General features: G+C 46.9%; 1 protein-coding gene across 1 annotated transcript in view; it reads right to left on the bottom strand.

Moving 5' to 3' along the window:
- Positions 1-2,427: 2,427 nt before the first annotated feature.
- PHYH (phytanoyl-CoA 2-hydroxylase) overlaps positions 2,428-16,172 on the bottom strand; it is a 14,727-nt gene continuing 982 nt past the window's right edge. The window contains exons 2-10 of the mRNA XM_009883007.1: positions 16,078-16,168; positions 12,165-12,220; positions 11,479-11,589; positions 11,195-11,360; positions 10,432-10,513; positions 8,462-8,643; positions 7,557-7,706; positions 6,061-6,192; positions 2,428-2,481 (exon numbers count right to left, since the gene is read on the bottom strand). Coding sequence (XP_009881309.1) covers positions 2,428-2,481; positions 6,061-6,192; positions 7,557-7,706; positions 8,462-8,643; positions 10,432-10,513; positions 11,195-11,360; positions 11,479-11,589; positions 12,165-12,220; positions 16,078-16,168 — 1,024 coding nt within the window. The remainder of the gene's footprint in view (positions 2,482-6,060; positions 6,193-7,556; positions 7,707-8,461; positions 8,644-10,431; positions 10,514-11,194; positions 11,361-11,478; positions 11,590-12,164; positions 12,221-16,077; positions 16,169-16,172) is intronic.

The raw sequence follows: 16,172 nt of genomic DNA, 5'->3' as shown, positions 1-16,172 counted from the left end.
TGAAGCATCCTTTGGATTCCACTCCTTGCCTAAATATCCTGTAGAGAAGTTCTTGTGGATCCTTATTCTCCCAGGATAACGGTACACGCTCCAAAGCGGGTAGCTTTGCTGAGAAGGAACCTAGAAGCCTCGCTGGGTCTGTCTCTGCCCAGGGATCAGACTCCTCGGCATTGCTTGGATGCAGCTGAGCTGGCCTTGCACACAGTCGAGGGGACCTTGCCTAAGCTTAGTCCTCCCCAAGCTCTGGAGTATCCTTGACCTGTTGTTATAAGAAGGAGTGAGGGCACGAGCCTCTCACCAGGTGGGACAACTGCAGAGTTTAGATGGTCTGTGAGGGCTTTGATGGGTTTGTTCTTCTGAAAGAACAAATTTAAGCGTAAATCCATAGGCAGAGATGTGCAAATTTTTAAAAACAAACCTGGAGTTTGTCCTTTCCTTCTCTTTCACAGCTGTAGTAAGAGAAATTCAGAGCCTGGAAATTCTGGGACACCTGTAGCTCTTCTCTGTGGTCACAGCTCCCTCTGCAGTCAGCTCAGCTACACCAGTAACGCCAGACAGGGGAGTTTCTCCATGAATCCTGTGTTGTGAACCAGATGGGGTATTTTACATCCTCACAAAAAGCCCAAGGAAAGCACCGGCTATGCTGTGAGCCAGAGCTTGGCAAAGTCAATAGAGGAGCCTCCAACTCACTGGAAATCATTCACTTGGACCCATACAGCAAGCAAAGGGCAGGCTGAGAAGGTCCAAGCCTGGAGAGGCATCATGGCACATGTCTCCAAGAGCAGGATCAGTGCCAGGGTTATATAGAGGGCACGGGAAGAGATGCAGGAACCAGGATGCTCAAGATGACCCATGGAGCAGGGCTGTGGGTCTGTCCTAAAGTCTTCCCCTCATCAGACTTCTTGGTGTTGTGGTCAAACCAGAGACTACCAAGAGGATATGTCTGTCTCCAAGTAGGAACCACAGCCCAGACACTTCACCCCACCACCAAGGGTTTAGGACCAATGCAATAACTGTGCTCAAACCTCACGTTGTTTAAAAAGCACACAAACAAACAAGAAAACCTACAGACGCTGCAGGAAGAGGAAGAAGTGGAAAACCCTCTTTTGCATTCAGTTGTCATGCATGAAATGACTGCAACAGCTTTGACTTGCAGCAGCTTGTTCAGGCAGTGCCCAGGGGGAAGATTTTTAGCCTTGTGGATCAAGGATAGGGCTGCACCTGATCTCCCGTGACCTCCTGAGCTGCAGGATAACAGAGCAGAAGGAGCCATGAGAGCCGTCAGTGCAGCCTTTGGCGCTGTTTTGGCACTTTCTTTGGGCAGAAGGAGGGAGTGGAAAAGAGCTGAGGATTGATGTTTTGCACTGGGGTATTCAATCACGCACCCACCACCAGCATTTCTGAGTGGCAGAAATAATACAACACAGCCCTCGGATACGGTTTTGCTCTGATTAAATCTGTATTTCAAAAAATAGATTCTGAAAGCAAAAGAACCTTTCAGAAAGCAAGGAAACACATTGTGAAAGGTGAGAGGATCATTTCAGTGCACATTGCTTCAACCCGCCACCGCTGCATCCTGGGGAGCATCCAACCATCTCCCTGACCTAGAACCTTTTCCCAGACCCGCCAGACTCAAACAAAGGACTCCCCCCTCATCTCACACAGCCTCAAATCGGTTGTGCAAGGCCAACAGGAGGCTGGTTTGCTGGCCCATTAGCTCTCAACCCTGTCAGCCACATACTTCACTTGTGCCCGCGCTGCTCGTAAGATATGACGCCATAGCAGGTCATGTTTGAAGAACTCTACTAGTGATCACGTTGCAGCCCATCGATCCCATTTTTCCATGTGAGTGGTTGCTGCTTCCTCTTTACCCAGTTGTTTACACCGTTGGTTCTGCTGGTACCAATATCCTCATCTTCATCAGCTGTACTAATAGCTTCCTACGTGAGCTCATACTAAGGGCTTGTGTGAAACACTGATTCATTTTGTTTCTTTTGCATAGAAAAGGAAGTTGGAAATGTTAAAAAACATACCCTTGCATAAATTCTTGCATAAAATCTTATGTTAGTATAGCATCATTCCAAAGGTACATCATGTGAGAAACTTCTAAAAAACAAGAATGAAAACATCAAGAAAAAAAATCAAAGTGTTCTTTCAAGACCTTCATTCTTCAATTGTCTACGATAACCACAGCAAATCTCTGTTTTCCTAGGCTAGGTTTTCTTTAACGTACATCAGCTGTTCAACCTCAGTGCAATTACTTTGTATTAGCATAAAATGATTTTGAGATGCAGCATTTGGCTAAGTTACCAATGCAGAGGTCAACAAAGCACACATAATTCTGCCTGCCGATGCAGGGTCTGCACTCTCCGATCAGAGAAGCACTTCTCAGGCACGTGTTTTCCATCCTGTTCTTCAGAGGTTGTTCTACAGGTTAATTCTTTCCCCTTGCACAAGCCGTGCTCGGAAGTTCCAAATATCCTTCAAAACAAAAATGAGACAAAGAAAAAGCCTTAAGGGCCAGCAACAATGGTGACCAGGACTCCCTTTTACAGAGATGGAAATAGGTACAGCATTCTCAGCTTAGCTAACTACCCACATAAACATACCAAAACCACTTACTGAATATCGTTTCAAATCCTAAATATCAAGAACAAAAATACAGCCCAAACTAAAGAAGAGGTGCAACCTCTACCCCCAGGAGACAGGTTGTTTGCGGGTTGTTTCACGAACGCCAAGGTGCTCATAGTTCAATTCTGGAAGGTAGAAGAGGAAACATGAGCAGCGCAGAGAACATCACCCTTGCAGAAGTCACCTTCCTCGCCTGCTTGTGCACACGTTTCCCTCGTATGCCTTTGGGTGGTCAAAAAAGCTCACCAGATGACTACAGCTTGCATACTGCTGCCCATGAGCAAGTGATACTCCTTGTGCAGCAGAAACCAGCAGGAAATAATGGATACGAACACAAGCCCTTAGCCAGAAATTGGGTCCTGGGCAGGGATTGCTGCAGACTGTAAAGCAGAGAAGACCACCACTGTTTGCTTCATGGAGGTAAGTCTTGGGCAAGTGCCTACCTCAGTTTCCTGTGTGAGGATTACTTAGTTCTTATCATTAGTCTTGAGAAAGTGAAATATAAGAACTGGGCACACCTCTGGGAGAAAGCTCCAACTCTGGTTAAAAAAAGCTTAAAGCTATATGAAAACACACAGACTCTTCTGAGGCTTCTACACTCAAAAGAAGAGCAACGAAGCTGGTGAGGGGTTTGGAGCACAAGTCTTATGAGGAGCAGCTGAGGGAACTGGGGTTGTTCCGCCTGGAGAAAAGGAAGCTGAGGGGAGACCTTATCTCTCTAGCTGAAAGGAGGTTGTAGAGAGGTGGGGTTCGGTCTCTTCTCCCAAGTAACAGGCCATAGGACAAGAGGAAATGGCCTCAAGTTGCACCAGGGGAGGTTTACATTGGATAAGGAAAAATTTCTCCACCAAAAGAGCTGTCAAGCATTGGAACAGGCTGCCCAGGGAAGAGGTTGAGTCGCCATCCCTGGAGGGTTAGCTAACTACCCACATAAACATACCAAAACCACTTACTGAATATCGTTTCAAATCCTAAATATCAAGAACAAAAATACAGCCCAAACTAAAGAAGAGGTGCAACCTCTACCCCCAGGAGACAGGTTGTTTGCGGGTTGTTTCACGAACGCCAAGGTGCTCATAGTTCAATTCTGGAAGGTAGAAGAGGAAACATGAGCAGCGCAGAGAACATCACCCTTGCAGAAGTCACCTTCCTCGCCTGCTTGTGCACACGTTTCCCTCGTATGCCTTTGGGTGGTCAAAAAAGCTCACCAGATGACTACAGCTTGCATACTGCTGCCCATGAGCAAGTGATACTCCTTGTGCAGCAGAAACCAGCAGGAAATAATGGATACGAACACAAGCCCTTAGCCAGAAATTGGGTCCTGGGCAGGGATTGCTGCAGACTGTAAAGCAGAGAAGACCACCACTGTTTGCTTCATGGAGGTAAGTCTTGGGCAAGTGCCTACCTCAGTTTCCTGTGTGAGGATTACTTAGTTCTTATCATTAGTCTTGAGAAAGTGAAATATAAGAACTGGGCACACCTCTGGGAGAAAGCTCCAACTCTGGTTAAAAAAAGCTTAAAGCTATATGAAAACACACAGACTCTTCTGAGGCTTCTACACTCAAAAGAAGAACAACGAAGCTGGTGAGGGGTTTGGAGCACAAGTCTTATGAGGAGCAGCTGAGGGAACTGGGGTTGTTCAGCCTGGAGAAAAGGAAGCTGAGGGGAGACCTTATCTCTCTACCTGAAAGGAGGTTGTAGAGAGGTGGGGTTCGGTCTCTTCTCCCAAGTAACAGGCCATAGGACAAGAGGAAATGGCCTCAAGTTGCACCAGGGGAGGTTTACATTGGATAAGGAAAAATTTCTTCACCAAAAGAGTTGTCAAGCATTGGAACAGGCTGCCCAGGGAAGAGGTTGAGTCGCCATCCCTGGAGGGTTTTAAAAGACGGGTAGATGAGGCACTTAGGGATGTGGTGTAGTGGTGGACTTGGCAGTGCTATGTTAACAGTTGGACTCAATGCTCATAAAGGTCTTTTCCAACCTAAACGATTCTATGACTTTATGATTTATTTCCACTCATGAGGAGAGCCTTACTACGCATCACTTTGGATTTCACTGTGCACCTAAATAACTCCAGGGATCAAAAGTCCAGCAAGCTGTAACTTTACAGACAACATGTAAGATCAGGCTCGCAAAACACAGCTGGACACCCCACCTTACCCAGGCACACTGTGGGGAAAAAAACAAAACAAAACAAAACAAAACCACCAAAGACGAAAAAAAGTCCTCTCCTCCAGAATGCACTTGATATTGTAATGCCTGTACAGTATGTAAATTTTAAAAGAAAATTGATGCCTGTTACATCTAGACTTACTGCCTTGATAGTGACTGTGCAGGCATTTGGGAACCACTGTGGATTAAGAAATTCAGAACATTTCCACCCCAGTAGCAAAGTTTATTTTTCTTTCAGCTGCTGAATCCCTAAAGAATTTAGATTTGCTTTCTATTTTACACAACGGTTCCAGTTATTCAGCAAGAGTCCATTACCCCTTTCTTTTTTTTTTTTTTTCCTCGAGGCAGATGTATATTGCTGCTGACATACCTGCTGTAGCCTCAAGCCTAAACAATTGATGTGGGGTTACATTTAACCAAAAAAAAAAATCAGTCTACTATTGCAGTCAGATGTGGCTACTTGTTTTAAAAGGAAAACCCACCTGCCGTTAGGAGGGGAAACGGTAAGAACTGTAGACATACAAACTGGACGGGCACTGAACGTACCGCACCTCTTTATACTTGCGAATTCAGGGCAAAACACGACCCCATCTGCCTGTTTACATTGTGTAGTCCAAATATAACTGCAAAGAGCTCTGGTTCGGACACGCTCCCCACAACAAACCATGAACCAGGAGATGCAGTGAAGGGCAAAGCTTGCGTAGACTTCACCTTATCCCTGCCTTGCCACGTTAGCCCTCCCCACTGCTACCCACGGAGGTGAAGTCTAGACCCCCTCGAATGGTGTAAGAAGTGGACGTGAGCAGCCTCAGAGCCGAGCCACCACAACAGCAGAGTCCACAGCTCCTTCTCACTTATTCTACAACATCAGTCGCAGTCGCACAATGAACTGCTGCTCTAATCTGCACCAGCTCAGCCGACAGTGGAAGGGACACCAAGGAGTGCTCACAAAACCCATTTTGACAAGCAGAGCTGGAGGAGGAACTTCTAGAGCTCAAAGGACGTGAAGGGGCTGCCCAGAGAGCAAGGCCGCTTCTCTAGCACAGCAAGAAGTAGCCTTAGGAGCAAAAAAGCCCCCAAAAAAGCCTGCCGGTCATCCTCTGAACATCGGGTCTTTTGTTCTGCCAGGCACCTCTGCTTGGCACAGCCTGATCTGCCAAACTGGACACACCAAAAAGCACAAATCTGTCACACGAGAGAGACTTAGGAAAGGGAACTGACCTGGATTGTAACAAAGGTCTTATAGCCAAGTCTTACCCTGAGTTCCACGGAAGTCGCGTTGTATTTCTTGTGAACCATTTCTACCAGTTCTTTCTCCAGGTCCTCTTGGGTCGTGTTCTTGACATCAATGTAGTAGCACTCTGAGCTGGCAAAGTGACAGCTTATGCTCTGTGTGAGGAAATCGGGCATCGCTTACCACAGCGGTCACAAATGACTGGTGGAAAAAAAATCTTGTGCATCCCGGCTTGCGGACACCCCACCCCTCCCTTACACACCAAATTCCTTCTTCCCTTCCGAGCAGTCCTGCTCTTCTCCTGAGTGTCCCCTTGGAGAAATTCCCTTGCTGGCGAAATACTCTTGCTTGCTGACATGCTCTTCTTCCTTCCCTCCTCTCCCAAACACTCCCCCAGCACGAACTGTGCTACTTGATCTCAGAATACCAGCAACTAGAGTGGGAATAGGGAAAGCCAGGGCGGGAGCAGAGCTGTGTGTTCAGTAAGGGTTCTTACTTTCTGCACCCAGACAGCCACATCAACCCACTCGTTTTGTAATCAGTCCTTGCTTAAGCAGAGGCTAGAGGAAATAAATAGAAATGCCCCACCAGCTGCAAGCCAGATCTCAAAGGGCGCTGGACCATAACGTGGCTCGGAGAGCTCCAGGAGAGTCACCTATTTACCCCAAGATGTTGGGATTTGGCACAGTACGAGGAAGCTTTTGTGTTTCTGCGGAATACAAAACCACACTACTGCTCCAGTAGCCAGGACACAGCCAGCAGATAAGACTCTCAGTACCTGATGTCCCCTCTCTCTGCTTTCAGGATTGCAGGAGGAAGGAATTCCACACCAGTAAACTGCTACTGGGGCTGAAAGGACAGGCTGTATAGTAGTTGATGCAGGCAAAACAAAATAAGAATAGAGCAGCCTGTGTCGCAGTGCGTGAGGGGAAATATCTGCATTGCTACTAGTAACTACACCAGAGGCTACGGTTCCCTTATGCGCCTGGGTGAATCCACTTCTGAGGAAGGATCAGGCCCCCCAAGTAGGGCACTTTTGCCTGTTTCAGCTAAATAATCGTGATGCAAAACAAATAGTTGATGCGTAATCAAATCTTTACTAGAAAAACGGGTCATATTTATCATATAAATAAATATTATTTATTGGATGATGGACGCTCGTGCTATCCAGAGATGAGATACCAAGAAGGCAGGGGGAAGAAAGCTCCTGATATTTGGGACACCTGAAAGGGAACGATCAGAAAGAGCAAGTACAGCCAGCCAGGCTCCAAACATAGACTCAACATCATATTTCTACTCCTGCTTTGTTTTTCTGAAGCAGCCCCCCAGCATGCTCTTCTCTAAAAGACAGAGATGTTTAAAAATAAAAAAAGAGAGTGTAAAAGTATATCAGGAAGCTAAAAACTCATTAAAAAGTTCATCCACATATTCACAAGCTTGGAAAGGGGTGGGGGAAATAGTTTGAACAGTTTTAAAATATCAGAAATATCAAAAGCTATACCAAGAGATGGTTTCCTACCTTTCGGAACCCTGATGTCTTGTTTATCCCAGAGCCATGAATGAGCAGGGGATGGAAGAACACAGTGTCTCCCTTCTCCATGACAAGGTGAACCCTGGGAGCCTTCTCATCCTCATCAAGCAGCCCATGGAAAAGTTTGTTGGTTTTACCCTAGAAAAAAAGGGCTGAGTTGAAATCACTCGGTTACAATTAGAGCAAGTGCCGATTCTCAGTGTGAGGGAACTCTCTGCTACTGATCTGCTTTCCTCTGGGCAGCGTATTTGGTACGCCCGACTAAAAGCCTGCCTGCTTGCCTACAAGCCTTCCTACTTCATGCCTGAGGTACAGCTAAATAATACTTTTTCTGTTTTCTGCAGCTAGATTCAGACAATTAAGAACATTTCTCAGCTGGAGAGAACAGAGAAGAGCACAAGCGAATCCCACAAGTGTAGCCTGATTCCACCACTGGGGTCCAGCCTTCTGCTCCCAGTATAAACCATCACCAACATCAGGCCAGGTCAGGAAATATCTGTTCTTAAGAGGAAGATACTGCTTGATATTTAATTGCATCCAGCTGTTTACTATCCAATTTCTCCTTTTCGGGACAGTACACATGCTCACCAGGCAGGAACAAATTCTCAGGAGGAGAAAGAGTCCTCAGACTTGGCAAGGGCAGTGGAAAATGGTTGCATGTGTTTACACTGTTCTGCCACATGCTGGATAATTTCTAGGTGAAGGTGGGAATAGAGACAAATCTACCCCAGTTACACAGAGCGGTGCAAACTGAGTCAGTGTTTGCACAAACAGAAAAACCATCACTGAAAATCTCAGCTTTGACCTACACATTATCCCTCCATGGTCAGCTCTCCCCAGCCAAAACGCAATCCCCTCATGCATACTCTTTCCAACCCCCCATGCTGCTCTACCTCCAAATCTGGATAGCCATGAGGTTTCAGGGGCTCCTTGTGCGTCCCTGGCTGCACGACCAGGCACCCATTGTCCTGGTCGGACCTCTCCATGGCGGTCCAGGAGCAGACGATGCGGGCCGCAGGCCGGAAGGGGAAATAGTGCAAGTCCTGATGCATGGGGTGGAGAAAAGTCTGTTTATCTGCAACACAGGTTCAAAACCTTCAACCTCATCAAAAGTGACACAGCCTTTTCCTTCCTGTTAAACCATTGCACTTGTTGTAACATGTCTTAAGAAGCTGTTGTTTGCCACTGGAGAGACTCAGTGTACTCAGTGTCTGCTCCAGCCCACCTCTGGCTTGGAAGCCAAACGGGTTAGTTTACACCCCATCCCAAGAGGGACTGAGAGGACAGTGGTGGCCCTTGGGTCAGCAATGGCACGGGGACACAGTGAATGCTGGGAGGCTGCCGGGCTGTGCGACCCCTCAGAAGGCTCTTTCTTCTGGCCTTCACCACCAGCAACCCCCTGCCAAGTTTTCACTATTCTCTTGGGCTGCTCTCCAGTTTCGTGAACTTTAACCAGCACAATGTTGCACAAACCTTTCCCAGTACAAAGACTTTCAAACAGCCGTGCTGTCTGTAGTCACTTGATCTATCGCTGTGTTGCAAGCAGAATCAACCCTGTCTGTGCTGCACTCAACATATGTTTATTTAGCCTTCTTTTTTAAAAAAATAATCTCAATTTATGGACTGCAACCTCCCCAGACAGTCTACCGAGCACTCTTACTAGCCTTCGCCCTAGAGGCTTTTTTCCATGAAGTCTAAACAAAAATATGTGTTTCTGAAGTTTTGTTTGTTACTTCTTTTCCCCACTGTGGAAATGGAAACTTATCATCCACACCAAAACAGCCTTTAATATATTATTTATATATTTATTTTGCCATTGAGTTTGCTCCTTAAATAGATACAGTTAGGATGTTTCCACTTGTGTCATTTGCCATATTATTTAGACTTTGGGCATCCTTGAAAACTCTCCTGAGATCTGCACCTCTCCTAAAGCACTTGTCAAAGATATTGAATGGAGAGCGTGCAAATATGGAGCAGCTTCCAATTTCTTGTCCGTTATTGTTTTGGTTTTACTTTAGAAACGCATGGTCTCCTGTTGAATTTCCAAACCAAAATGACACAGCTTTCTGCAGAGTATTTAAGATGACAAGTGGAGATTACTTGAACAAACTCAGTATTTTAATAACTCAGCGTACTGTGTATCTGCTCAGAAGCTGCACACCTGACAATAACAAACATAGCTCAGGTCTCAACTTCACTAAACCGAAACAGCTTATGCAGAGTCAAAGCTACTTTGAAAAACTGTAATATGGTTAATTCTGTTCTCTTCCTCTCTCCCTGTCCATCAGCCCTGTATAAATTATTATCCTCAATTTCCAGCAGCAGGAGCCAAAGCCAGCTTCAAAATCCTTTTTTTGGCACCTATTCAAGTACCTTCATGCCAAAGCGCTGAGCGTGCAACAACTGTCACTGAGGTCAGGAGTATATAAACTCCAAGCAAAGGATGATCTCTGTATTTATTGCCTTTTACCGACGTCCACAGAAGCACTTGTTTTCAACACATTTGAAAAGTCAAGCTTAAAAAGCATGTCATTTTTTAAACCCTGGGCCTTTAGGCAAGTGCGGCTGGCTGAATCGGGAGCTCGCTTGCCCGCTTCGAACATGTGAGTGGTGCAGCCAAGACAATCACCATCTTTAGCAAACAAACATCCACTGAACATTGAAAGACAAGAAATGTTATCTTAGTAAGCCAAAGTTAAAACCCCAACTGTTACCAAAGCAGCCTCATAAATTCTCAAAATTATTTGGGTTCAATTTGTCTTTATTCAAACAGCTTTTCTAAACCCCTAAGTTCAATTTTGGCCAGACAGAGAGCATACACAGAACAATTTCTCTATTTTTCTCTTACCCAAATTTTCCTTACCAGAATCTGGAAGTTTATTTATCAGCATGGTGTGCATTGCCATGATGTTTGGCCCTGTGAAGCACTCAACGTATTTGAGGACCTACAGGGAAGAAAACATTAGGAAAAAAATGTTAGAAACATGAAAAAGAAGAGCAAAGATTGCTGGGGAAGCACTGGGGACCTGGATGTTTGGCTGAGGACTAGGGTATAGGAGGAGGAGGCCAGGATGGCGGGATGCAGGACAGGAGACAGGATCCGGCATGGCACACAAATGGACATGGTGGTAGGAGGCCAAAGACGGAAGATGGTGCAGGAGGCTGCTGGGTGGAGTTGGAAAGATGAGGAGGGTCATACTTCCACAAAGCTACAGCTTTCCACCACAACATGAATATTGGCTACAAAGCTGGGCCTGCCCAGAGAACAGATGCTTTGCTTAGATAAAAGACAGAAAATGTTGCTGATCTGTCCTACTAGCCAGACACAGTTTGGGCTAGTCACATTCCTGACTGGCTCCGCACCAAAGGACCAGAGGACTACTGCTTTAAGTCTTCTGCCCTGACCACCATCCATCCCATGTTCATAGAGAACACTCTTAAAATATGGCTTAATATTCCTTCCTCACGTATATACCTATGTGAGTGACATACGGGGGCTCTAAGGCATAAAGGATCTAGCTTTAGCAGAACCAAAAAGCTTCTTTGCATAGGCATTAAAACATAGATACATTCATATAGGCTTTTCCACCACCATCCCCCTTTTTGCTGCTATATTTTTATTTTACCTCCGGCAGAGTACAGTATCTGAACAACTCTTCATCTTCCTGGAAGTCCTGCACTTTGTTAACCACTTTTTCAGACTGACCATACTGGGATCTCAGGGACTCGTCTTTCATAATCATAGCTCCTGGTAGATTCACCTCTTTTTTGCAGATCCTCACAAACTCCTTCCTGCAAAGCAGAGGGAACGTCCGTGTGGAGAGAGCCCAGCTTCACCCAGCTTCCCAGAGCTCCCTCGGGATGCTGCTGCACACAGGACCCCCCAGCACCTCAGGCAAGCACCCCGTACCTGAAGCGTTCAATGTCTTCATCAGAAACGAGCTTCTTAATGAGCAGATACCCATTGTCTTCGTAGAACTGCCTTTGCTCTGTGGTGAGGACATCGTTGTCCAGGGTGTAGCTGAGGCACAGAGGAGAAACACAGTGATAGGGCCGGCAGAGCAACGGGAGCAGCACCAGCAAGACCCGGTAGGAAGACGGTGACATGCGGGGGATCAGCAACTGCTGGGGAGAATCGGTGAGACACCCTCCCCACTTGCATGTCCACCTCAACTCTGCAGGTGTGCAGTGTTACCACGTCACAGCAGAGCCAGCACAGTGTGTCCGTGGCTGTGCGGCATCTCTGCCCACAGCCACCCACTACTTCTGTGACAAAATTCAAAGCATCCCCCTCGTGCCCTCACAAAGTCGGGAATTGAGCAGGAAAGCTGGGATCGGACCTCAGCAGCTTTACTCCCAACAGAGACACTGAAGCACATGGGAATAATCTCTGCAGTCAGATTATCCACTCAGGCGTTTGCAAGATGCATGGTTAAACTTTTTTTAATTAAACTACGGTTAAACAAAGGAGAATACACCCTTGCAGAATGAAAGGCTACACAATGTCTGGTGATCAACACGTGTGCTAGGTTGGAAAAAAGAATTGATTTCTGCAGGTTATTTTGTTTTATCTTTACAAAGGAAAATACAGCTTACCGAAACCTCTCTGGTTGAGGAACCGCACTAACTAGGGCTGAAGTAGGAACGCTTGACTGGGACGGAAATTAAGGAATATACACTCAAGCACAATAGGGTAGAACATCTATACGCATGCATCCTGAATCCTGCAATGCTGCTAATCTTAAATATTAGTGCTGTGCTGGACATTCAATTCATGTTCTTGTTTATTTTGCTTCTAAAAAAGTTCTTTACCACCTTCAGAGTAGCACGTCTGGCAGAGAAGTATAAAATAACAGCAGAGTACAGCCTTGTCTAAGCTTATAGAAAAGCCAGTACAAAATGCCTGAGACTCTCAAGTACTCCATGGGCCTCAATTCATCTCCCAGAACATCAAGACAGTCAATGAGATGCTCAGTGGAGATGTTTACTTGCCTGATTTCCCTCCCTGTGCTCCAGAGAGCAGCCAGACCTACCCAAAACCTGCATTGCCTCCTGAAGGTGTTTCTCCATCTCTCCCCTCCTAACATCGTTGTGCCAAATTCAAAGCCAGAAGTCATATGGGGTGAACCTGGGACTTCACATTCCCATGCAGTGGTGCAAATCCTCACCTTCTCTCCAGTTACTGCAGAGACTAGGTTCCTCCCAAACTTGACAGGAAGACCACAAAGAGAGAAGAGCTATGGGCTTGTCCTCCACCTCAACTCATTTCAACAGGTTTAAATAAACACAGCGGTGTTCTCCTATCCAGAGAGGTATTCTCATCCACAGAGCAATTAAATCCCACTTGGTAATGAAGCCTCACAAGAACTTTGTGCATGGAACTGAAGTGTCACCCAGGGGTAAGAACAAAAAAAAAGAGAACATTTTCATGCAGATTTCTGGGTCTGTTTGGAGATGCCTGTGCTAAAGACTTTCCTCTACTCCTCACCACTACCTTTTAAATGTGCCATAAAAGCACATGTGCTTCTGGAATAAGAAATAGGTTTAGTCAAAACAGTTGTGTCCATGGTCCCTACACCAAGAAGCTCAAACATTAGCTGGTCAAGAGTCACATACAGTGGGAGAAGAAACACGACGTGCAAAAATGTGAGCCAGAGGGAGGAAAAGGTGTTGAGAACTGGACAGAAGAGAGAGGGAAGGAAGAGGACATAGGGAGACCAGATGGGAACCACCACAGCAAGTCCCAGAGCAAGGGATTCCCCAGCTGAGGGCACTACTGCCCCACACGCCACATTTCAGGTCCAATTTCAGTGAAAATGGTACTCCTAGCCATTCTCCACAGGCAGCAGATGGAGACACAGGAACTGGTTGAACCCCAGCTGTGATGCCCTCCTCAGCACATCTCCACCTCCCAGAAGTCAGGGACAGCAGACACGTCCACCAAGCTCTGGACTCCATTTGAACACCTTCCTCCCAGGCTTTGCAGCACCTCTTCCCCTCATGGGTTTTGCTCTTTCCACCTTGCAACGCTCAAAGGACAAGTTTGGGTTACTTGGACAATGGAAAACAAGAGTCACACAGGCTGGGAAGGAGATGCCACCTCCGTCAGCTCCTTTTGGAGAAGACATGGAATATTTAAACATTTCTCTTGCCTCACACACAGCCTTTTGGGAATAACTTATTCACAGGCACGTTAGCCAACTGAGCAGGCGATATAATGCTTTTGGACAGACTGAAGCACAGCGAGGTTCAAGATCCCCAGAAGCTTTTCCAAATCATCTCCCTGCAGAGCCTCAAGGGATGGTGCAAACTCCTGCATATCTAAGACAAGCACAATAAACTTGTGCAGTTCTCTTAGAATCCATCTGACAGACAGCTGGTGAGATGGTCCTGGCATGACAGCCGCTGCGCTGCCATCACCATCAGGGCTGACCAGAATCAGCCAAACACCCAAACCACTCGAGTGGAGCAGTTGCTTTCTGAACCTCCCCTCTTTGCCTGCATGTTGAGGAAACCTTCACTTATACAGTTGGTGTGCTTTTTTTTTTTCTACTGTGTCCCAAACCAGGCAGCACCCAAGGTGAATTCACAGCTGTAGGAGTGGAGGTCTTCTACAGGCACTTGTGAATGTGGCTTTTTCTCGGCTACCTTCCTGTAAGGAGGTAAGTGCTGTTGTTACTGATGCAGCGCTCCCCTCTGGCTCCTACACCAAGCTCCTAAGAAAAACCTGCTGCATTTCACCTTTCCCTAGTTCCTCTCCTTCCTGAGACCACATGGGAGGACTCTGTGAAGGCAAAGCTTTTCTACTGTTGTGTAGAAATAACTCATCTCCCAATAAACCAGTACAACCAACAAACACTGATCTCTAAAAGCAACTACAGGAGGAAACTAGGTACGTACAAGGCTGTATTAAACTCCCTATTATCCAGCTTTGATTTTAAATAAACCAGAGAGGATCGGAATGCCTTCTTCCCCAGGCTGGGGCGGTCGGAGCCCGGGGTGAGCCGGCAGAAGGCAGCCAACCCCTGCCACAGGGCTCACCAAGCAGCGAGAGGTGGGTGAGTATATCCGCACCCCAGCAGGGCAGCGCAGAGACCCCCGTGGGCTTTGGGTGGATTTGACATTTTATGACTCTATCAAGACATTTCCATTAAGGCATTTCTCCCTTCATAAAAGGAGAGTTGTTTTCTGGAAGAAAAATTGACTGTCCTACCCAATTCACCAAGCCAGAGATCGCAACAAAACCACTGCACTGAGGTAACACGTATCAAATAAATCTATTCTTACTAGATTCTGTCATTTATTTTATCCCCACAACTTTCTTATTCCACCCCAATTTAGTAATGTTTTTTGTGCAAAGCTCTTTACATCAGGGCAACTGTAGCTGGATTAAAACCAAAACAGCTTGTGCAGCGCCTCTGCATCCTTACTCGCTCCCTCTGTACAACCCAGGTGTTTTTCCTAGCATTTATTTCCAGTTTTGTGTTCCTACTTGCACCTTTGTCTTATGGCAGTCTGAGTCATCTACTATCCATCTATCTTCATATCTTTAATAAATCTGAAGACTCCTACATGCCATTTGATCACATCCTCTTCCCCAATTTATTATAATTCAGAGGTAACTTGTCAGCATTCAGCTCTCACTGAGAATCAGCAGCATTTAAAAAATCTGTGCTTTTTTTTTTTTTTTAAAGTAAGATTTACGGTAGCAGCTTTAAAAATACTGTCAGCAAGCAGTCTTCATTTAACTTTTGGAAACATGGGACAGACCAACGTAAAAACTCCTTCCTGCCTTGCTTTCCTTTCTCTGATCTATGGTAAAGCTGGAAGCCTCCAACGTTGCCACCTTGTTTCCCACTCACAAACCAAACCTCCGTGTTTTTCCTGCTGCTGTTCTACCGGTCGAGTCTGTACCTCTCACCACAGTCTGGGACTCGCTGTGCAATTGCTAAGACTTGCAGAGCTCATCTCCCCCAAATCCACGAATCTCTAGGAGGAAAATTCAGGGCAGTAGCCCCCCCCCCTCCCCCCCATCTTGCTCAGTGCTGGGGGAGATGTGCCGTGGGGGGCTGCCAAGAGGAGGATGGCTCATCAGATGCACATCCCAGGTTGCAGGGCTGAAGCTCAGGGAGAAAGCACCAGGCAGCAACAGGCTTTTGGGGTGGGATGGGTGCTGACCCCAAAACACCAGTGGGGGCCACCAGGGGAAGCGCTGCCCTGGTGCATCCCCGCTCGCCAAGGGGCTGCATGGGGCACAGCCCCCCCTGCACGTCACCACCCCATAACCAGGACACACATTGTCCCCGTGTCCTCCCCGGGCAGGGTGTCCTTGTAGGGCAAACCACCGCCAAACCCCTCTGCTGTGCCCACGCACACACACAAGCACGCAGGGTGCGGGGAGCGACGGGCAAAGCTCACTGGGGCAAGGGAAGCAGAGCCCCGACCCAAACAGGGCCAATGTCCCGCTCCCCCCACTCCCCTTCTTCCCGCCCCACATCAGAAAGGATACAGGAGCAGGGACTGCTCCCAGCCGCGGGGAGAGGTGTCGGAGGATGGCGTCCAGCCGAGCCGCTGGCCCCGACCGCTTCCCAAGCCGCCCCACCC

The sequence above is a fragment of the Charadrius vociferus genome, unplaced genomic scaffold (genome assembly GCF_000708025.1).
Source record: "Charadrius vociferus isolate BGI_N301 unplaced genomic scaffold, ASM70802v2 scaffold32, whole genome shotgun sequence".
Taxonomy (NCBI): Eukaryota; Metazoa; Chordata; class Aves; order Charadriiformes; family Charadriidae; genus Charadrius; species Charadrius vociferus.
This window is presented reverse-complemented; position numbering and strand designations above follow the sequence as displayed.